Source organism: Nicotiana sylvestris, chromosome 3, assembly GCF_000393655.2.
Source record: "Nicotiana sylvestris chromosome 3, ASM39365v2, whole genome shotgun sequence".
Classification (NCBI taxonomy): domain Eukaryota; kingdom Viridiplantae; phylum Streptophyta; class Magnoliopsida; order Solanales; family Solanaceae; genus Nicotiana; species Nicotiana sylvestris.
This window is the reverse complement of record NC_091059.1, coordinates 80,286,579-80,309,614: the sequence shown is the minus strand read 5'-3', so window position 1 is coordinate 80,309,614 and position 23,036 is coordinate 80,286,579. Positions and strand designations below refer to the sequence as shown.

Sequence of the window (23,036 nt, the reverse complement as noted above, 5' to 3'; positions counted from 1 at the left end):
GTAAGAAGACTTTGGTGGCTTCAATTAAGTGTAGGTTGTTTCCTGTAACCAACATGTCATCCACATATATTAGTATTACCACTATATCTGCTCCATTCCTCTTGATGAACAATGAATGATCTAGGTTGCTTTGTTTGAACTCAGCCTGCAACAAGGCCTCTGTTAACTTTAGGTTCCATTGTCTGCTTGCTTATTTCAGACCATAGAGAGATTTTACAAGTCGACCTTCCAACCCAGACTCCCTCTGACTTGTAAAACCCTATGGCAAGTGCATATAAACTTCATTATGTAAGTCACCTTGTAGAAATGCATTATATACATCTAACTGGTAGACTGTCCAATTATGCATTGCTACCAATGAAAGTACAGTTTACACCGTGGTGATCTTCACTAAAAGGGAGAACGTCTCATTGTAATCAAAACCCTCTCTTTGATTATAGCCTTTAGTTACCAACCAAGCTTTGAATCTCTCAACATCATCATTGGCCTGGAGTTTGACTTTGTATACCAATTTGCAACCTATTGTTGTCTTCCCTTGAGGCAAATGAATTAGTTCTCAAGTCTTGTTGTCTTGTAAAGCTTGAATTTTAGCTTGCATAGCTTCAACACATCTTGCATCCTTAGAAGCTTCTTGTAAGGTTATGGGCTCAACAACAGAAGAGAAAACACCCAAGTATGCCTGGTAAGAAGGAGAAAGATGATCATAGGAGACATAGTTATGAATGGGATATAAAACAGTGTTAATTGATTTCCTTGTGGTGACATAATCTCTCAGCCAGACAGGTTCCTTAGATTTTCTTTGTGATCTTCTTAGGGAATTAGGATATGTATCTACAATAGGAGGAGGAGGGAAGGATGTGATAGCCTCTGAATCACTGATTATAGGGGATGTGGTTCCAGTGGTAATATAAGGCTAGTCTTCAGCAGGTGAATCATGTGCAATGTTGTTTGAATCATGTAACTACGCAATATCAGGAATAATGTCATCTGTATTTTCATCTGAGACATACAGTTGCTCAATTGCAACAACATGGACATCTGTATTTGCACCTTCAAAACGAAATTCATCATCAGTAGTATTGGAAATACAGGGATTGATTTGTTTCCTAAAGTCATCATTTATAGCTTGAAAGGGAAACACAAATTCCCTGAACACCACATCTCTGTTGACAAAGAACTTGTGTCTATCTAAATCATAGAGGATGTATCCCTTAGTGACACCAGAATATCCCATAAAAACTGTCTCGATAGCTCTACTGGAAAACTTATCAGTCCTGGGTAGGGTACTTGCAAAACATAAACATCCTAGTGTTTTTAGATGAGAAATAGAAGGCTTCCAGCCAAAGAATAGATCATATGGTGACTTATTATCAAGTGCGTGTGATGGTAGCCTGTTAATAACATATGCGGCAGCCAGGACACAATGTCCCCAGAATTCCATTGGGATATGACCTTGCAATATGAAAGTTCTTGCAACTTCAAGTAGGTGTCTGTGTTTTCTCTCAGCTACACCATTTTATTGTGATGTATAAACACAAGTTTTTTGGTGAACTATTCCCATAGACTTACATAGGTCTTGCATTGCTGAATTTAAAAACTCTCAACCATTGTCAGACCTAATTGTCTGTACTATTCCGTTGAATTGTGTTTGGATCAGCTTAAGAAATGACTTAAAAACAATCATAACATCACTTTTAAATTGCAAGAGAAAGATCCAAGTCACATGAGAGTAATCATCTACAATTGTGAGGAAGAATTTATTACCATCAAATGTTGGTGTACTGCAAGATCCCCATACATCTAAGTGCAACAATTGAAAAATTCTAGTAGTTTTGGTACTGTTCAATGAAAAAGGTTGTCTCACATGCCTAGCCATTGGACATACATAACAACTATCTATTACAGATTTGTAATCCTCTAATTTATATCCTAGAAGTTCCTTCAGAGATCCTCCAGATGCATGTCCTAACCTTTTGTGCCACAGAAATATATCCTCTTCTGTTGTCTGTATACTTAGTCCTTTAACTGTTGGTAGTGTATTATTTCCAGCCTTAAGAGAAACTTTTGGGACCAGCAAGTAAAGTCCATATTTCTCTCTACCAATCCCCTCACCTTCCCATTTGAGAGGTCATGGAATAGCTAAAAATCAGGGTAAAAGGAGACAAAGCAATATAAGTCTCTTGTTATCTTTGACACTTAAAGTAGGTTGTATGCAAAATCAGGAACATACAACACATCTGGTACTTTTCCTGTTTATGTGATTTTACAATTACCAATATGTGACACAATTGTACAATCTCCAATAGACAAGTGAACTCGTTTGTCTTTAGTAGGGCTAATGTCCTTAACATCTATTAACATTCCTAAATCAGCTACCATATGGTTGGTTGCTCCTGTATCGACTATCCAATTTCCCTTTGCTATCTTAGCCATAAACGAATAAGTTGTACCTTCCATGTTAGCCATTAATTCATTTGGAGGATCTTCGTTGAGCAATTTCATAATCTGATCATACTGATCTGCTGTGAGTTGAGATGCTCTTTGCCAGTTTCCTTCTTTTATTGCCTCTGGTATTTCTCCTCTTCTATCATCAATACTTACAAAATTTGGGTCAAGATTCTCAACCTGAAAATTATATGTTGTATTTGTGTTTCATTTCTTCTTGTTCTTGAAGTTTTGAGGGTAGACAATTATCTTGTAGTATCCCTTGTTTGTATGGCTTTTCATGTGACAAAAATCATATTGTACATTCCATCTTCTCTTTGGTTTCTGATGGTTCTGGTAATTTTCTCGTTTACCAGCTAGCAAAGCAGCCAAGTCAATCCTTTCACCAACAACAGAGGTATTATCTACTAACTTCTGACTTTCCCTTTTAACAAGCATTGAATATAATTTGTTGTTACTTGGTGTTGGACTGGTTATAAGAATTTGGCTACGAGCATGCTCATAGTTGTTATTTAAGCCCATTAGAAACTGCAATACCTTCTGCTTTTGCATGAATTCGATGATGTTCTTTGATCTAGCACAGTCACATGGAGGAGGAACCATGCTGTCAAACTCATCCCACAAATTTTTTAGCTTAGACAAGTAAACTGAAACACAGTCTATTCCCTGAGTTATTGTCGTTATAGCTTTGTGTAGTTGATACACTCCTGATGTATTAACTTTATCAAATCGTTCTCTCAGATCCTCCAATACTTTTCTCGCATCTCTTGCATGTAACACTCCATTAATCAATTCCTTTAATACTGGGCTCATAATCCACCCTAGTTCAATAACATTTCATCTATCCCATTGATGACCTAGTTTAGTATCGAAATCCCCCTTTTTAGAGTACCGTCGACTAACCCTAGCTTTTTCTTTTCTAACAGATGGATTTCCATCGCACGACTCCAGGTGGAATAGTTTTCTGAACCAATCAATTGAATTGAAAAATAGTGGGTGATTAAGGTCAAGATCAGTTTTTGCCACCATTGTTAATCCTTATACACAAACTGCAATTTGAAGGTTGAGATTGCTATGAATTGAACAAGATCAACGAATTCAACCCGGAATTGCAATTCTACCACTCTTATACCATGAAGAAGTTCGAGTGAATCAACAATGGAATCCCTAATCCAATAATGCCATAACAGAGTTTGAGAGAAAAGAGAAGAAGCAGATGTTGTATTGAAAATTAAAATGAAAAATGCGTACTGTTACATTGAGCTAACCACCTATATATATCAACAACTCATTTCCACTAACTGCCTAAGTAACTCCCACGTGTACACATACTTACTATTAACAAGGTGAAATAATAATCTCCTATTGCTGTACACTAATGCTGAAGTAATTCCTAATTCTTCAGGAAAGAGTTTAATAATTTTAATTATAAAAAATTTCCACTAAAGCAATTATTACAGGAACTATTAAAATTATTCACTAAGCAATATATACAGTTATTTGAAGAAAAAAAATCCTATTTTTCTAGGCTAATAATGTATCTTTTAAGAAATATTTACAACAAAAATGGTAATAACAATTAAGTCTGATTATGGGACTCCGAAAATACGTGATCTATTTTATGCTAGTTGTTAAGCAGTTGATGATATGTATGTGAGATTTAGAAATGAAATGAGAGTTAAGGATCGGGTGATAATCGAACTGATGGGTTAACAATCGGGGCCTCGAGATTTTCGATTCGGGGGCCTCGAGGTCGATTCCAGAGCTCGGCTGTGAGCTATCGAAGACGATTAAAGTACAACTAACAGTTATAATAAAATTAATGAAGTCTCTTTATGGCCAATGATAAGCAATAAATGATGAACAATAATGAAGATAATAAATGAAAGCAATAATGTCAAGAGAATATGTTAGAGAGCAAATATGATACTCTTGTATATTTCGCGTGGGGCAACTGAAGCAATAGGAGGTTGTACAATGATAAGGATCCCCTTTATATATATGAGGGAAATCCTAATATAGTACAAAATGCAGTAATTACAAAGAGAAAGTGATGGGACAACTATATGACACCCTGATTCATGGCTAGTGTAGTCCACTAGTCTCTGTTAGTCCTAGCCTTGTACCTTGAGAACTCCTCATTTCTATCACAACCGTGGTCAACATTGTCCTTAGGTTGAGCATCGATGAACCTCGAGGGAGAGAACTCGACCATAGCTTTGCAGCTTCGAGCCTTCGAGATGATTATCTGGGGTGCCTCGATGATCAGGAATTGGACCCTCCGATTTTGCCGTATACAGATAGTCCCCGCGTTTCTTAGAGAGGAACGATAAGAAATGATTTTGATATCCAACTCTTCGGACTTCCCGCAATGATGTCACACTGATGATATCATACTTATGATGTAAGCTTTCACGATAACCGGGACATCCCATGGACTTGTCTTTTCAGTGTCATTCAATGCGCTGTCGATTCCCATTCTCCAATGTGACCGTATAGCCATCGATCCAGTTCCCAATGGTGCACTGATTGCTCCTGTCGGTCCATCTTTCAAAGGCATTGGCGGTGTTGTTGGCCATACTATCACCCCCTATAAATGTGGGCCTTCCGGTACAATATTTTCATCCAAGTGCCTTTCAACACCTTTCCATCCCTTTCTTCCCACTATCCTCCTCCATTGCTGCTCACCATGTTTGGGGTCTACGACCTTAAGGTCTTATGGCGAAGTTCTCACCAGCCACGCCATGGCCTTTTGCCTGGGTTTTTCTTTGCCAAGCGAGATTATACAGTCTTGTCGTTGTTGTTGTTGTTACGGTTGGTACTACTGTCGTCGGTGATTCGAGGTGATGAGATAGGAGGGCCAATGTCTTCCCACTTAGAAGGATGTTTGGACTTTGCACCGCTACTCGGGAGAGCATTCGGACTATACATCGTTGCTCACTCTCCTACCCTGGCCTGGTGTGGCACTTCATCCCCTTAGCTTTCCAAGGGATAAAATGGCACCACCAGCCATTATACTTGCACGACACAATGTCCCAGAAAGCGGACCCAGAATAGCCGTTCAAGTAGGGTTGATGCCCGTCGAATCTTCAACCACTGGTTTCGGCGGGCTATGTCTCTTTTTTTTTGCTTCTTCTGCGTCACTTTCCTCTTCTTCATCTTCGCCTTTTCCTCTTCTTCATCTTCGCCCCCAGAGATATTACCCTGGAGGACCGGGATCAAACCTCAGAGGAGGTGGCAGTTAAAGATATTGCCGCCAAGGATGCATGCCCGAGGATATGATGCTCGAGGGTGCTGCTGCCGAGGGAAAACCTTTGAGAATAGATTATGCCATTGTTTTTTGCTACATATGTACTTTTTCTCTTTTTTGTTTTTGTGTAAGGATACTTCGTGGGCTTTTGTAATGATATGTAAGGAATACAAAGAAGTTTCTTCAATTTTGTCTTTGATGCTCGCTGTATTTCCCTTTATTTACGTTTATATAGATTCTGAATGTATGACTCTCCCAGTCAGTGCCAATATCGAACCCAGGTATGAGCATTTCTTTTGGCTTTGATTGATTTAATACGACCTCCTGTGGAACCCTTCATTGTTCCTTGGATCGAGCCTAGATTGAACCGATAAACTCGGATCGTCGGGACCCTTATCTCGAGTTGAATGAGCATAACGCTTCGAGCCTTAAAATCGTGGTTTATCACTTAGGCTCTGCGGTAACCTAGGAGAAATTTGCTCGGAGGCTCGTGGACAGGGACTGCCTTTGAACTTTCGAGGGTAGTCCCCAAGTGGAGGTTCGTTCAAATCCGGACCACCTAGAAAATTGCTTTGAACTTAGTGTAGATAGCCTTAAGGCACTATAGATAGATCCTGGAAGAGGGTTTATCCGAGCTCAGACGGTACCCCAAGGCTAAGCCCATACGGGTGGACTTTAAATGCTTATTTCCTTAGAGCCTGATTCCCTTTTGACAAAATCCCCCGAGGTCGGGTACCACCTTGAGTCTTGTAATGATCTAATTGGCTTCTTAGAGCCTGGCCTTTTCCTGATAGAGGTCCTCGAGGTCGGATACCACCTCAGAACTAGCGATGATGTCATTGACCTTTTAGAGCCTAACTTCTTTTTGATGGAGGTCCTCGAGGTTGGGTACCACCTCGGGACTGGCGATGATGTCATTGGCCTCTTAGGACCTAACTTCTTTTTGATAGAGGTCCTCGAGGTTGGGTACCACCTCGGGACTGGTGATGATGCTATCGAATTCATAGAGCCTAACTTCTCCTTGATGGAGGTCCTCGAGGTCGGGTACCACCTCGGGATTGGCGATAATATAGTTGGCTCCTTAGGGCCTAACTTCTCCTTTGATAGAGATCCTCGAGGTCGGGTACCACCTCGGGACTTGCAGTGACATGGGGACTTCCGCTCTCGAAACGTTTACATGGCGTCGCCTAATGTACGATATGGTTGCCAAGTTGTTGAGGCGATTTGGCAGACATCGGTTAGTGTTTTAAATCGACTTTGAGGCAGGCATATCGTCGACGTTTTTTCCATATATAAATAGGATTGTTTTCTCTCTTTTGGAGATCCCACCATTTCAAGTAGTTACCCTTCATTTTCTGCTTTAATCTCTCATTGCTCCAGTACTGACGTACTTGCACAGATTCCTGCTTTAGTTCTCTAATTTTGACATAGCCATGACTGCTACATCGAGGTCTGTTCGGCAGAGAGGGGAGAGTCCTGCCTCCGGTGTTTAGGACCAACAAGAGTATACTTTGAAATTACTTCTTTGATAGGAGAAGAGTACCTTGAGTTAGTGAGAAGAAACTATGGATGGGAGGAGAAAGTAGTGTTGCAGACATTTTCCCCGGATGGAGTCATTACGAATCGTGCCGATGGGTTTTTTAATGTGTACACGTATCCATTCACATTGATCCCTATTGATAGGGTTGTGCTCGACTTCTATTTAAAGTATCGAGTTACCTTGGCGCAAATCCACCTGTCGTTTTGGTGAATAATATTGGTGATGAGATTTTTTATGGAGAAGGCGGGGCTTTAACTTACGCTTATCATCTTGTTAGGCTGTACCGGCCCTTTCACCATCGAGGCCTGCTAACCTTGTGATGTCGATCGACCACGCCCTTCCTTGTTGATGATGAGTAAGATGGAGACCGAGAGTGGATGAGTCTATTCGTCAGAGTGCGGACCGCTGACATTATCCATGTGGAGCTTATGTCAATCCCTGAGGAATGGAATTATACACGTAAGTGGTGCATTCCGTGCCTTCTCAGTTTTGTCTATGGTGAAAGTTGGTTCGGTAACCGTGCCTTCTTTTCTTTTTCTACAACGGTTTCATGGGCACCGGGCGATGTTCCTGATTTGTCGGATTGGGTTCGAAAGTTGGCGACCCACTCGACCTGCGATGAGTGCAAGTGGCGAGCCTTGTCCAGGGTCAGATGGGAAGCAAAACATCATGGTGCGTGTTGTGCTATTTTTTCCTTTCCCTTCCTTCGGAGAAGAATTTTCTCTTAATGCGTATTAATCTTGCTATTGTAGACATCGAAGAGCCTTCCGAGGCGAGGCCGCGATCTTATGGAGAGGAGGAAAGGTTGCTGGCTTCCGATCTAAAGAACGACAACAATAAGCGAGAGATGTTTTCACAGGGCGGTGGCGCTTAAAGAAAGGCAAAACGGGACCGGGGCTTCGGAGTAGAAGCAACATTCGAGCCTGCTACTTCCGTGGTTCCTGATTTTGGAAAGATCGTTTCCCCGCCGCTATCGCCTTCTTTTACCGTCGACAGTACTTCGAGAGATACTAGGAACTCGGGATCGTATACATCAAGCGACCGTACCTCAATCAGAGTCGATCCTTTCAGAGCTAGGAGAACTAGGTTGGCAGATGTGCGCTCGGCCTTTGAGGAGGCCCAGTGGCTTCACTTTGTGGTGAGTTTCGGCACAGGCCTTTCGTGCTTCGCGCCTTCCCTTCCTTATTGTGTTTTCTTTTGCAGGCATTCGACAAGCTTAATTCCAGGCTGCTTCGCTGTGAAGCCAGGCTGCGAAAAGCTCTGGATAAGGAGAGATCCCTTAGGCTCCTTTGTGATGATAAGGAAGTCGAGTTGGTACATTTGCGGTATGAGGTGGGTCGGAGCTTGAATTATGAGAACCACTTGAAGGAGCAGGTAACCTTTTGTCCCGAGTGAGCGTGCATTCCACCTTCTAGCTTCTGAGGCTAACGCTTTGTTTATTTCAGTTGCAGAAAAAGATGGAGGCCCTGGAGCGTCTTCGGGATGAAGTTGGCCGGGACAAGAGTGAGCATTATGAGCTAAAAGCTCGGGTGGAGGCTCAGGCATTAGAGGGGAAAGATGCTCTGCCTAAAGTTCCCGCTTTTGAAGCTCAACTTTGCTTAGCTCATGATAATGCTTCGATTCAAATAGATATGATTACGAAGCTCGAGTCCGAGCTTTCGAAGGTCAGGGCTGAGATTGTTGATGCCCGAACTAAAGCTGTAATGAGCCGAACTAAGGCTGACCAGGAGATGACGATCTATTCAAAGAATGCTTCCGATGCTCAAGCTGAGCTGAGAAGGACCCTCGACCAGTGAAGAGAGGATTGAAGAATATGCTCATTGCAAATCTTGAAGAAAGACCCTCGAGGAGATCCATGCTAGGGGTTTCTCCCTCTCGGAAGAGTTGGCATGAGCAAGGGCGGACGAGCGTGATGCTCGGTTACTTTTGCCTGATGCTGAAGAAAGCGAAGATGAGGTCAGCAGGCCGTAGCTCCTAGGGGGCGTAGATTTTACCATCTGTATATAGCATTTTCAAAGCATATTTGTAGATGGAGATTGTGTTTCTTTTTATATATGTATGAAAGAAACCTTCTGACTTTATTTTTTCTGTATCCCTTTCTGTCTCGAACTTGGCCGGGTGAACAGGTCTTTGAGTTGGTAGTAATCCTTAGATTCATGATATGTCCCTGGGGCTCGTTAGTCTGGCCCGTGGGCTCTTATGCGCTTTTGCTCTTAGGCATATTTAGGTCAACTATTTTGGGCTCAGTCCCCGAGTCGGGCATCGACTCGAGCTTATTTGACCTTTAAGTTTCCAAGTTTTAGGTTGGAGATAGTGGCTCTTATGCTTTTGGTCGATGCGACCTTTTACTGTGTATGGGTTGGCGACAATGGCTCTCACGCCTTGGGCCGATGCGGCCTTTTAGTGTGGGCTGGCGATAATGGCTATTACGCCTTGGGTCAAAAAGACCTTTTTAGCTAACTATTTTGGGTTCAGTCTCTGAATCGGGTTACGACTCAAGCTCATTCGACCCTCAAGTTTTGTATTTATGCGGTCTGGCGACAATGGCTCTTACGCCTCGGGCCGATGCGACCTTTTATATAGGTGGGCTGGTGACAGTGGCTCTTACGCCTTGGGTCGATGCGAACTTTTATGCAAGCTTTATTTTTCCCTTGTTAAGGACTTTTTGAAATAAGTTTTGCCAGACTCTTCAGCGGTTTAATAAAAAACTTCGATTGTGAGTTGTTATATGGCAATGATCGAGCACCTCGAGAGGTTTAGCTCAGAGGCTGAGTATCTCGAAGCCGATGTTTAAGAGCTAACATGGTTAAAGCTCTTTTGCCTATGTAGAGGGTAGCCTATTTAACCGGTTCTTTTCGAAGTAGATTCGAAATAATTGAAGGCCAGTGAATTTGTAGCGACGGTCAGGCATCCCCAAGTTGCGTTAATTCGGCTGGTACATCTTTGTGACCGGATTCATTTGTGTTCGACCAAAGCCTTTAAGTCCTGAGTAAAGTAGTTTCGGCATTTATATCGAGGGTATGCATTTTTAGGGGTCTTACAAGTTCGATATATAGCCGAAACTTTGAGATCGGGTTTATGCCTTTAGTAAGGTCTTACAAGTTTTACATGCCTTTGAAGTCTTACAGTTTTTGATACTTGGTACAAGTATTGTTCATGCCTTGCTTTAGGTCTTACAGGTATTGTTGCTGCCTTATATAGGTCCTACGAGACCAAGTCTGCCCGCTCGGGGTCTTATGGACTCGGGTTTTTAATGAATGGCGATTGGCGATAGTCCCCGAGTCATCGAGGGTATCTTGGCTCGGAAGCTGTTACTTGTAAACTTTGAATTTCCTCATTGAGGGCTTACAATTTCGGAGATCCTGACCCTGAGGTCGTGCGGTTTTTTGAGATTTTAACGCTAGTCCCCGAGTATTCGGGGCATTTCGGCCTTAGAGACGTTTCGTGACTTTCATATTGCCTCGTTTAGGGATTATGAGCTTGGAGTCCCGACCCGGAGGTCATTTAGGTGTTGAATTGTTGACGCCAGTCCCCGAGTGTTCGGGACATTTTCGGCGGAGAAGTCATTTTTGCGGAGGTGCTGAGCTTCTTTTGGAGTGTGAGATGCTTTGATAAAAGATATTCTTCAATTATTTGGTACAAGTGTACATGCTTTCGCCATTGAGGGCCCGACTATACGGACACGATTCGTTCGACCGTTTGGCCTAGTACATCATTTTCCGATTGGGACCCCATTTGGCATTTGTTAGATTTTCCGAGTGGATGACCTTCTGGGGGGACCCCCCCCCCAGTGTTCGAGGTTGATTGCAAAAGAAGCCTTGAATACTTGTTGGATCTTCCTTAGGTAGCATATAGATGTTGCCTTGTTAAAAACCTTGCCGGTTAAACCCTTTTTGGGATGAAAACTCAGCCAAAGGAAGAGAGTACAACACATGCTTTTGAAACCTAAGGCCTTCGGGCTAGGAAGAGCTTCGGTTGTTTCGACCGGATACCTGCACTCCGGTTAGTATAAAATGCAACTAAAAAAGGGAGACAATCATACCTTAGTGCAAATGGCGCTTCGGATCTCGGAGTGACTCAATCGTTTATTATGAGGACTCGATGCGGTCCTTAGTTTTGTTAAGTCGCGTGTAGCCGAAAATGTAGCTTGTCGTCGCTATTTTATAATTTTATTTTCCTTTGGCTCCTTCGGTGGTGGAGATATTGGTGTCGGCACTGCGTCATGCACCACGAACATTTCCTTTGCTGCATGCTGCTCCTCGTAGACGGTTTTTATCCCATCCTTTATCGGGAATTTTATCATTTGATGGAGGGTGGATGGTACTGCTCTCATGCAGTGTATCCACGGTCTTTCGAGGAAGGTGTTGTATCTCATGTCTCCATCGATGACATGGAATTTGGCATTCTGGGTTGTGCCGGCCACGTTGACTGGGAGGGTGATTTCTCCTTTCGTTGTTTCATTTGCCATGTTTAATCCATTGAGGACTCGAGTGGCATGCATGATTTGGTCCAGCAGTCCGAGCTGCTCTACCACCCTCGACCTGATAATGTTGGCTGAGTTACCTGGATCCACAAGTACACGTTTAATTTGAAACGTATCTACAAGGAAAAAGATTACCAGTGTGTCATTGTGAGGTTGAGATAAGGTCTCGATGTCCTCATCACTGAATGTGAGAGCATCCTCGGGTATGTAACCCCGAGTTTGATTTTCCCTAACAATAGATATTTTTGTTTTTCTCATCACGGGCTCCTGTGGGGCATCGATGCCTCCCAAGATCATGTTGATGACATGCTTTGGATCATTCGTTTTGTTCTTTTTGGCTGCCTCTCTTTCCCGGAACTGATTTTTGGCTCGGTCGCTGAGAAATTCCCGGAGGTGACCTTTGTTAAGTAGTCGGGCTACCTCTTCTCGGAGTTGGTGGCAATCCTGTGGCTGTGTGTGTTGTGACATTCACACACTAAGTTATGATTTCTTTGTGAAGGATATGATTGCATAGGCCTGGGCCACTTGGCATCTCTGATTTTGCTGATGGCGAACACGATGTCTGATACATCTATGTTAAAGTTGTACTTTGATCAGCGAGGTGCCTCCGTTGGCCCTGCGTTTCTATCGAATCCGGCTCTATTGATGAGTCCTCGAGGATTCTATCCTCGGTCTATCCTTCGATCATTGCGAGGTGGGTTGCGCTTCGGGGCGTTCCTTTTGTCTTCGGTGTACCACTGATATCTTTCTTTGTTTAGCTTTGGCTCATTCGCCAGAAGCCTGCTTGGGTATACTTAGCCTAAGGGGGCTCCCAGCTGGTCGTCTTCAACCCTAATCTTCGACTATATCAGTTGTGGACATCCAACCAGGTCACAGCGGGATATTCGACCAAATTCTATTTCAACTGCTTTAAAGCCACCGAGCTTCATTCATTCAGACCTTGAGTAAAAGCCTGCACTGCCCAGTCGTCGGAGACTGGCGGTAGTTCCATTCGTTCCGTTTGAAATCGAGATACGAACTCTCACACCATTCGCTCTCCCTCTGTTTGATCTTGAACACGTTAGATTTCCTTGTTGCCACTTTGATGGCACCAGCATGTGCCCTTATGAAGGAGTCTGCCAGCATGGCAAATGAGTCTATGGGGTTAGGAGTTAGATTGTGATACATTATCATGGCCCCCTTCGAGAATGCTTCCCCGGACTTCTTTAACAAGACGGACTCGATCTCGTCATCGTTTATGTTACGCCCCGAACCTGGGGAGGCGTGGCTAGTACACGGTGTCGGACTGGCCCGAGAGAACCACTATGCAACTCTTTTTTTCTTTGTAACTATCATGGGCCAACATGGCCAAAACTCGTAATGTATAACTATGAGTGGGCAACACTGTATCAATGAACCATTTCTTAAAATATAAATGCATATGGGCCGTCAAGGCCTTTGACATACTGTTCAAAATGAAGCTCTGTCTACAAAGCCTCTAAGATTATGCGACATCAAATGGGACAGGGTACCGGCCTACCCATAAATTTATAGAAAACCTTTGACACGATGACTCATAGACTCGGTTGCACTCCGAATGAGGTGGAGTCTTACCGATCCTTCCCAGAATGCCATTCCGCCTATTATGAGAGCTCGTCAATCGGATTGTCTATACCTGCAGGCATGATTGCAGCGTCCCCAATAAAAGGACATCGGTACGAATAATGTACTAAGTATGTAAGGCGAAACTGAAATATAACAATAAGTCAATATTAACTAAAGACATATAAAAATCAACCTGAATCTCTGAAGTGCCACCATAGATGCATACTTATTATACTTATATATATAATGCTTCTCTTTGAAAGTATTATCCATATCGTATGATGCATGACTGCACAACTGATTAGTGGTAACTGCCCGACCAGCCGTCGCACGGTGGTAAATGCATGACTGCCCAACCGGTGGTAAATAATGAAATATATTTGCCCAACCGGTGGTAACTGCCCGACAAGCCGTAGCATGGTGGTAAATGTATAACTTCCCAACCGGTCGTAGCACGATGGTAAATAAATATGCATGACTGCCCAACCGACCATAGCACGGTAGTAAATACATGACTGCCCGACCGGCCGTAGCTTGGTGGTAAATGCATATGCATTAAGATGCATGTATCTCTATATCATAAACATTAACATCTTTATCATATACCTTAATAGGTAACTAGATACATACTTAGACATGCTTGAATATCACTTTACATGAATGAATAACATAGTCATCCTTAACTGCTAAGAGTAGAACCACTTATAAAATAGCATTACGTTTACGTATCGTTACATGGATCATGCCAAAAGGAAAGAAGGGATAGCCTTAACATACCTGAGCCGATTCTCTTGACAATCCCTCCAACACACGTCTTTTGCGAAAAATACGTAACGCCAGATCAAATTAGTAAAAAATTCTTATGATATTCTTGAAGAACCTTGAAATCTCACGTTTTTAAGTATTGAAAATCCATTGATTTATGATTGCAAATATATCATTTAACAAGCGGAACATATGTTCCAGCACTAGTGAGAATTTAATGCATGAATTAACAAGAAGGATATTGAATCAAAGGACAACACAATGACGCTTGCAAAAATAGAATATTAATAGTCTTCTCCACATGAATAAGATGTGGATATCTTCTCAAGAGTAGATTCTACAAAAATTTGAAAAGTGAATACATATATATGATGCTTCTTAAGGTAGTCGCATTTCTCTAGTTGGAAAGATCAAACCTTTTTGCTTCGGCATTCTTATATGCTAGCTAGTTTATTTACAAGCTTTTGGTTTTGAGGTTTTTCCATCTATAGGTGCCACTTAATAAGGTAAATAAAGAGTCACTAATTTGTTGCCTAAATTCCGTACTCCCATGTGGAAGTTGTCCTTTAATACTTATCCAAAATTCTCACTTAATCCTCACAATTAATCAATGATTCACATAATTAAGAATTATCTCAAATTACTTAAAATACTACAATTAAAATATTGAAATATTAATAACTTATGGTATCATATAAAATAAATACATACACTATTATTTCATTAAAATATCCATATAAAAATACATATATCTTCTCAACTCCTAATTTTCCTAACCTCATATAAATAGTAAAAATTCTCATACGCTTAATTCTTAAAATGGTAAAAAGATAACCTTCTTTTCTTGTGAGAAAATAATTTCTATCTTTACAATTAAGAAAATCTCATAAAGTTTCTCATATTATGTGTATAATTTAAAGCATATTCGAAAGTAGTAATATTAATAACTATATAAAATCATATTTTTTCAAACTTTTTGACAAAAATGTTCCACTCAAAATACCATATCAAACATATATATATCGGTATCAAGGTTGTTAAACTTATATATCGGTATCAAGGTTGTTAAACTTATGGGGTGTAACATCCTTTCCCCCTTTAGAACATTCGTCCTCGAATGTTAACTTTTAGAGATTTACAAAATTTCACTAGGGTCTCCTTTGTAAATTAAACTAAAACCCAAAATATATCTAAAGTCTCAACTATTCACAACCTTTTGTACTTGAGTATCTCGCATTTTCTTCACCTTTAACTTACTTACCTTTCAATCTTGCATCGTATCTTTTGCCGCTTTCATGACCTCCCTTCCACATATGTAGAAATTACATCTACGCCTTAAAGTTCTATTGCAATAGCACCTCTGGTGCATACAAAATTCAGTGGAAGCTTCATACTGACTTCTTACGATTCAGCTCTATGGCACGATCTGGAAACAAAATAAGGGTAACATTTCCTAAATACCCTATAGCCTCTCAATTATAAATGTGGCGCGCAACACATCCATAAGTGAGACTCTACTAGGCACGACTTTGTAGACTCCCTAGGACACGACTCGCTCTGATACCACTTTGTCACGCCCCGAACCTAGGGAGTCGTGGCTAGTACTTGGTGCCGCACTGGCCCGAGCGAACCACTCTGCAACTCTTTTTTTTCTTTGTAATTATCATGGGCCAACATGGCCAAACCTCGTAATGTATAACTATAAGTGGGCAACATTGTATCAATGAACCATTTCTTAAAACATGAATACATATGGGCCGTAAAGGCCTTTGACATATTGTACAAAATGAACCTCTGTCTAGAAAGCCTCTAAGATTATGCAACATCAAATGAGACAGGGTACCGTCCTACCCATAAATCTATAGAAAATTTTTGACAGGATGACTCATAGACTCGGTTGAACTCCAAATGAGGTGGAGTCTTACCGATCCTTCCCTAAATGCCATTCTCGTCTATTATGAAAGCTCATCAATCTGATTGTCTATACGTGCAGGCATGAATGCAGCGTCCCTAAAAAAAGAACGTTAGTACGAATAATGTATTAAGTATGTAAGGCGGACTGAAATATAACAATAAGTCAACATTAATTAAAGACATATAAAAATCAACCTGAATCTCTGAAGTGCCACCATAGATGCATACTTATTTTACTTATATATATAATGCTTCTCTTTGAGACTACTATCCATATCGTATGATGCATGATTGCCCAACTTATCAGTGGTAACTGCCCGACTGGCTGTCGCACGGTGGTAAATGCATGACTACCCAACCGGTGGTAACTGCCCGACTAGCCGTAGCATGGTGGTAAATGTATAACTGCCCAACTGGCCGTAGCACGATGGTAAATGAATATGCATGACTGCCCAATCGGCCATAGCACGGTGGTAAATATATGACTACCCGACCGGCCGTAGCTCGGTGGTAAATGCATATGTATTCAGATGTATGTATCGCTATATCATAAACATTAACATCTTTATCATATACCTTAATAGGGAACTAGATACATACTTAGACTTGCTTGAATATCACTTTACATGAATGAATAACATAATCATCCTTAACTGCTAAGAGTAGAACCACTTATGGAATAGCATTACCTTTACGTATCGTTACTTGGATCATGCCAAAAGGAAAGAAGGAATAGCCTTAACATACCTAAGCCGATTCTCTTGACAATCCCTCCAACACACGTCTTTTGCAAAAAATACATAACACCGGATCAAATTAGGAAACAATTCTTATGATATTCTTGAAGAACCTTGAAATCTCACATTTTTAAGTATTGAAAATCCATTGATTTAAGATTACAAATAGATCATTAAACAAACGGAACATATGTTCCAGCACTAGAGAGAATTTAGTGCATAAATTAACAAGATGGATATTGAATCAAAGGACAACACAATGACGCTTGCAAAAATAGAATATTAATAGTCCTCTCCACATGAATACGATGTGGATATCTTCTCAAGAGTAGATTCTATAAAAATTTGAAAAGTGAATACATATATGATGCTTCTTAAGGTAGTCGCGTTTCTCTAGTTGGAAAGATCAAACCTTTTTGCTTCGGTATTCTTGTATGCTAGCTAGTTTATTTATAAGCTTTTGGTTTTGAGGGTTTTCCATCTATAGGTGCCACCTAATAAGGTAAATAAAGAGTCACTAATTTGCTGCCTAAATTCCCTACTCCCACGTGTAGGTTGTCCCTTAAAACTTATCCAAAATTCTCACTTAATCCTCACAATTAATCAATTATTCACATAATTAAGAATTATCTCAAATTACTTAAAATACTACTATTAAAATATTGAAATATTAATAATTTATGGTACCATATAAAATCAATACATACACTATTATTTCCTTAAAATGTCCATGTAAAAATACATATATCTTCTCAACTTCTAATTTTCCTAACCTCATATAAATAGTAAAAATTCTCGTACGCTTAATTCTTAACATGGTAAAAAGATAACCTTCTTTTCTTGTGAGAAAATAATTTCTATCTTTACAATAAAGAAAATCTCATAAACTTTCTCATATTATGTGTATAATTTAAAGCATATTCGAAAGTAGTAAAATTAATAACTATATAAAATCATATTTTTACAAACTTTTTGACAAAAATGTTCCACTTAAAATACCATAATAAACATATATATATATATATATATATATATCGGTATCAAGGTTGTTAAACTTATGGAGTGTATCATCCTTCCCCTCTTTAGAACATTCGTCCTCGAATGTTAATTTTTAGAGATTTACAAAATTTTCACTAGGGTTTCCTTTGTAAATTAAACTAAAACCCAAAATATATCTAAAGTCTCAACTATTCACAACCTTTTGTACTTGAGTATCTCGTATTTTCTTCACCTTTAACTTACTTACCTTTCAATCTTGCATCGTATCTTTTGCTGCTTTCATAACCTCCCTTCCACATATGTAGAAATTACATCTACGCCTTAAAGTTCTATTGCAATAGCACCTCTGGTGCATACAAAATTCAGTGGAAGCTTCATACTGACTTCTTACGACTCTGCTCTATGGCACGATCTGGAAACAAAATAAGGGTAACATTTCCTAAATACCCTATGGCCTCTCAATTATAAATGTGGCGCACAACACATCCATAAGTGAGACTCTACTAGGCACGACTTTGTAGACTCCCTAGGACACGACCCGCTCTGATACCACTTTGTCACGCCCCGAACCTGGGGAGGCGTGGCTAGTCCTTGGTGCCGCACTGGCCCGAGCGAACCACTCTGCAACTCTTTTTTTTCTTTGTAATTATCATGGGCCAACATGGCCACAACTCGTAATGTATAACTATAAGTGGGCAACATTATAACCATTTCGTAAAACATGAATACATATGGGCCGACAAGGCCTTTGACATACTGTACAAAAATGAACCTCTGTCTACAAAGCCTCTAGGATTATGCGACATCAAATGGGACAGGGTACTGGCCCACTCATAAATTTGTAGCAAAACTTTGACACGATGACTCATAGACTCGGATGCACTCCGAATGAGGTGGAGTCTTACCGATCCTTCCCTGAATGACATTCTTGTCTATTATGAGAGCTCGTTAATCTAATTGTCTATACCTGCCGGTATGAATACAGTGTCCCCTATAAAAGGACGTCAGTACGAATAATGTACTAAGTATGTAAGGCGGAACTGAAATATAATAATAAGTCAACATTAACTAAAGACATATAAAAATCAACCTGAATCTCTGAAGTGCCACAATAGATGCATACTTATTATACTTATATATATAATGCTTCTCTTTGAGACTATTATCCATATCGTATGATCCATGACTGCACAACTGATCAGTGGTAACTGCCCGACCAGCCGTCGCACGGTGGTAAATGCATGACTGCCCAACCGGTGGTAAATAATGAAATATATCTGCCAATCGGTGGTAACTGCCCGACAAGCCGTAGCATGGTGGTAAATGTATAACTTCCCAACCGGCCATAGCACGATGGTAAATAAATATGCATGACTGCCCAACCGACCATAGCACGGTAGTATATACATGACTCCCCGACCGGCCGTAGCTTGGTGGTAAATGCATATGCATTAAGATGCATGTATCTCTATATCATAAACATTAACATCTTTATCATATACCTTAATAGGGAACTAGATACATACTTATACATGCTTGAATATCACTTTACATGAATGAATAACATAGTCATCCTTAACTTCTAAGAGTAGAACCACTTATGAAATAACATTACGTTTACGTATCGTTACTTGGATCATGCCAAAAGGAAAGAAGGGATAGCCTTAACATACCTAAGTTGATTCTCTTGATAATCCCTCTAACACACGTCTTTTGCGAAAAATACATAATACCGGATCAAATTAGGAAAAAATTCTTATGATATTCTTGAAAAACCTTGAAATCTCACGTTTTTAAGTATTGAAAATCCATTGATTTAATATTACAAACAGATCATTAAACAAGCGGAACATATGTTCCAACACTACTGAGAATTTAGTGTATGAATTAACAAGAAGGATATTGAATCAAAGGATAACACAATGATGCTTGCAAAAATAGAATATTAATAGTCTTCTCCACATAAATAAGATGTGGATATCTTCTCAAGAGTAGATTCTACAAAAGGTTGAAAAGTGAATACATATATATATATGATGCTTCTTAAGGTAGTCTCGTTTCTCTAGTTGGAAAGCTCAAACCTTTTTGCTTAGGCATTCTTGTATACTAGCTAGTTTATTTACAAGCTTTTGGTTTTGAGGTTTTTTCATCTATAGGTGCCACCTAATAAAATAAATAAAGAGTCACTAATTTGGTGCCTAAATTCCCTACTCCCACGTGGAGGTTGTCCCTTAATACTTATCCAAAATTCTCACTTAATCCTCACAATTAATCAATTATTCACATAATTAAGAAATATCTCAAATTACTTAAAATACTACTATTAAAATACTGAAATATTAGTAACTTATGGTACCATATAAAATCAATACATACACTATTATTTCATTAAAATATCTATGTAAAAATACATATATCTTCTCAACTTCTAATTTTCCTAATCTCATATAAATAGTAAAAATTCTCGTACGATTAATTCTTAAAATGGTAAAAAGATAACCTTCTTTTCTTGTGAGAAAATAATTTCTATCTTAACAATAAAGAAATCTCATAAATTTTCTCATATTATGTGTATAATTTAAAGCTTATTCGAAAGTAGTAATATTAATAACTATATAAAATCATTTTTTTCAAACTTTTTGACAAAACTGTTCCACTCAAAATACCATATCAAACATATATATATCGGTATCAAGGTTTTTAAACTTACGAGGTGTAACAGTTTATGTCGTTGCCCTTTACTGCACAGGTGTAAGCAGTAACGTGCTCGTTTGGGTCTGAGGTCCCATTGTATTTTGGGAGCTCTGGCATTCTGAACTTCTTTGGAATGAGTTTCAGATCCGCTTCCCCTGGGAACGGCCTTTGTATGAACTTCTTTGAATCCACACCTTTCAGGATCGGGGGCTCTCCTAGAATTTGGTCGACCCTGGAGTTTTAGGTCTCGACTTTCTTGTCGTTGGCCTCTATCATTTTCTCGCCCAATTTGATCCTTCTGGTGAGGTCCTCGAGCATTTTTACCATGACGGGATCGGTTATTGACCCGTTGTTGCTCTATCTCTCCGGTACCTATTCAACTGGGGGAGCTGTCCTCGGTGCTACCGTGCTAGGAGTTTTCTAGTGACTATGTAGCTGAGTAATAGCCAGCTTTTGTGCCTACAACATTTCAAAAATAACATGAAGGCTAACCTCCCGTTCTTCCCTGATTGGGGTTTTTTGAGCTTCTTGTGGATCCCCTTGGTGCACGCTCCTATCAATGTGGGAGCTTATGTCATTGTGTTGGGCGTCGCATGAGACCACGTCCACAGGGATCGATTCTGGTGCGTTCCTATGGTTTTGTGGTGGCACACCAACACCTGGAACAGCCACACCATTTTCTCCGTGGTCCTCAAGATTGTTGTTTTCACCTCCATTAACCGAGTTAGACATTTCGACCTGAAATCGAAGATCATGGACAAGAAAAAGCGTGAAAGATAACTTGCGTTATGTGACAAAACCAGTAAGAAAATAATCACTATTATTTTTAGCCCCACGGTGAGCGCCAAACTGTTTACCGCAAAAATGGTAATAACAATTAAATTTGATTATGGGACTCTAAAAATACGTGATCTATTTTTATGCTAGTTGTTAAGCAGTTGATGCTATGTATGTGATACTTAGAAACGAAATGAGAGTTAAGGATAGGGTGATAATCGAACCGATGGGTTAACAATTGAGGCGTCGAGCTTGTCGATTCGGGGGGCCTCGAGGTCGATTCCAGAGCTCGGCTGTGAGCTATCGAAGGCGATCAAAGTACAACTAACAGTTATAATAAAATTAACGGAGGCTCTTTATGGCCAATGATAAGCAATAAATGATGAACAATAATGAAGATAATAAATGAAAGCAATAATGTCAAGAGAATATGCTAGAGAACAAAGAGGATGTTCTTGTATATTTCGCGTGGGCCAACTGAAGGAACAGGAGGTTCTAAAATGATATAGATCCCCTTTATATATATGAGGGGAATCCTAATATAGTACAAATTGCATTAATTACAAAGATAAAGTGATAATTACAAAGATAAAGTGATGGGACAACTATATGACACCCTAATTCATGGCTAGGATAGTCCACTAGGCTCTGTCAGTCCTAGCCATATACCTTCAAAACTCCCCATTTCTATCACAACCGTGGTCAATATTGTCCTTAGGCCGAGCGTCGATGAACCTCGAGGGAGGGAACTCGACCATAGCCTTGCAGATGCGAGCCTTTGAGATGATTATCTGGGGCACCTCGATGATGAGGAATTGGTCCCTCCGATTTCATCGTATACAAGAAATATTAACATACACAAATACTTACTATTAAGAAATTTGGGGGCCCTACAAATTGTAGGGCCTAAAGCAATTGCTTTACCTGATTTATCCATAAGCTGCTTCTGAATAGACTTAGGACTTTATCATGCAATATTTGTATTATTTAAACTCAACTTGTTAGTTGAATTACTTAAATTATAATTAAAATTTGATTAGGGAATTATGTTAGGCCGAACTTTATTACCTTGAGTTTTGGACGAAATACTTGATTGTTGGTAAAAAGTATGCTTTTTTTTATATGTGCATCCTTATGTTATAATTATTTGACATGTAGTTCGAAGAGCTTATATATTCCTGTGGATCGAGCCGTACAACTCGACAGTATATTTGAGATGCATCCATGGATCAGGTCGCACGACCTTGGTACTATATGTATACAACTATTATGGATCGGGTCGTACGACCTCATCATAACTCATATGTAACATCATTAGGAGTTTGAATATTCATGAGATTTCCCCTTTGACTTAAGACTTGGTATTTATATGATATTTCTTATTTGTTTGAGATAGCACTGGATATTTGAGGAATTCATATTGTCATTAAGTTGGAGGATTATGTTAGTTACATACCTTACCTCATTATTACTGTTATATTTCAAATCTACTTATAATTTATTGTATTGGTTAATTGGGCCACTAGTAAGTGTCGATGTCGACCCCTCCTCTACTGCTCAAGGGTTAGGCTAGATACTTACTCGGTATGCGTTAATTTACATACTCATGGTACACTTCTGCACTGATTGTGCAAGTACTTTTGGTAGTCATTTGGGTGCATGGGCAGTGAGGGGACTTTATGGTGAGCTCCATTTCATGGTACAATACTCAAAGTCTCCATCGTATTCATTTATTTTGTCCTGTCTATTTTACATTCCAGACAGATATTGCATTAGTATTGTACTCTAAAAAAGATGCTCATTAACTTGTGACACTGGGTTTTGAAAATTTAGATTTTTTTCTTGGTT

At 39.9% G+C, this 23,036-nt stretch overlaps 1 protein-coding gene across 1 annotated transcript; it reads right to left on the bottom strand.

Annotated features, from left to right (window-relative positions):
- Positions 1-556: 556 nt before the first annotated feature.
- LOC138887572 (uncharacterized) lies at positions 557-3,258 on the bottom strand. The gene is made up of 4 exons (XM_070169336.1): positions 2,749-3,258; positions 2,274-2,625; positions 966-1,506; positions 557-875 (listed from the first exon to the last, which is right to left on the bottom strand). Exons 1-4 carry the CDS (start codon positions 3,256-3,258, stop codon positions 557-559), a joined length of 1,722 nt encoding a protein of 573 aa, XP_070025437.1.
- Positions 3,259-23,036: the final 19,778 nt, after the last annotated feature.

Coding starts and splice junctions, on each gene's coding strand:
- LOC138887572 (XM_070169336.1), bottom strand. CDS start 3,258: ATGAGCCCAGTATTAAAGGAATTGATTAATGGAGTGTTACATGCAAGA. Junction 2,626..2,748: donor AACCAAAGAGAAGATGGAAT/GTACAATATGAT, acceptor TATAATTTTCAG/GTTGAGAATCTTGACCCAAA. Junction 876..965: donor GACATTATTCCTGATATTGC/GTAGTTACATGA, acceptor CCCTATAATCAG/TGATTCAGAGGCTATCACAT.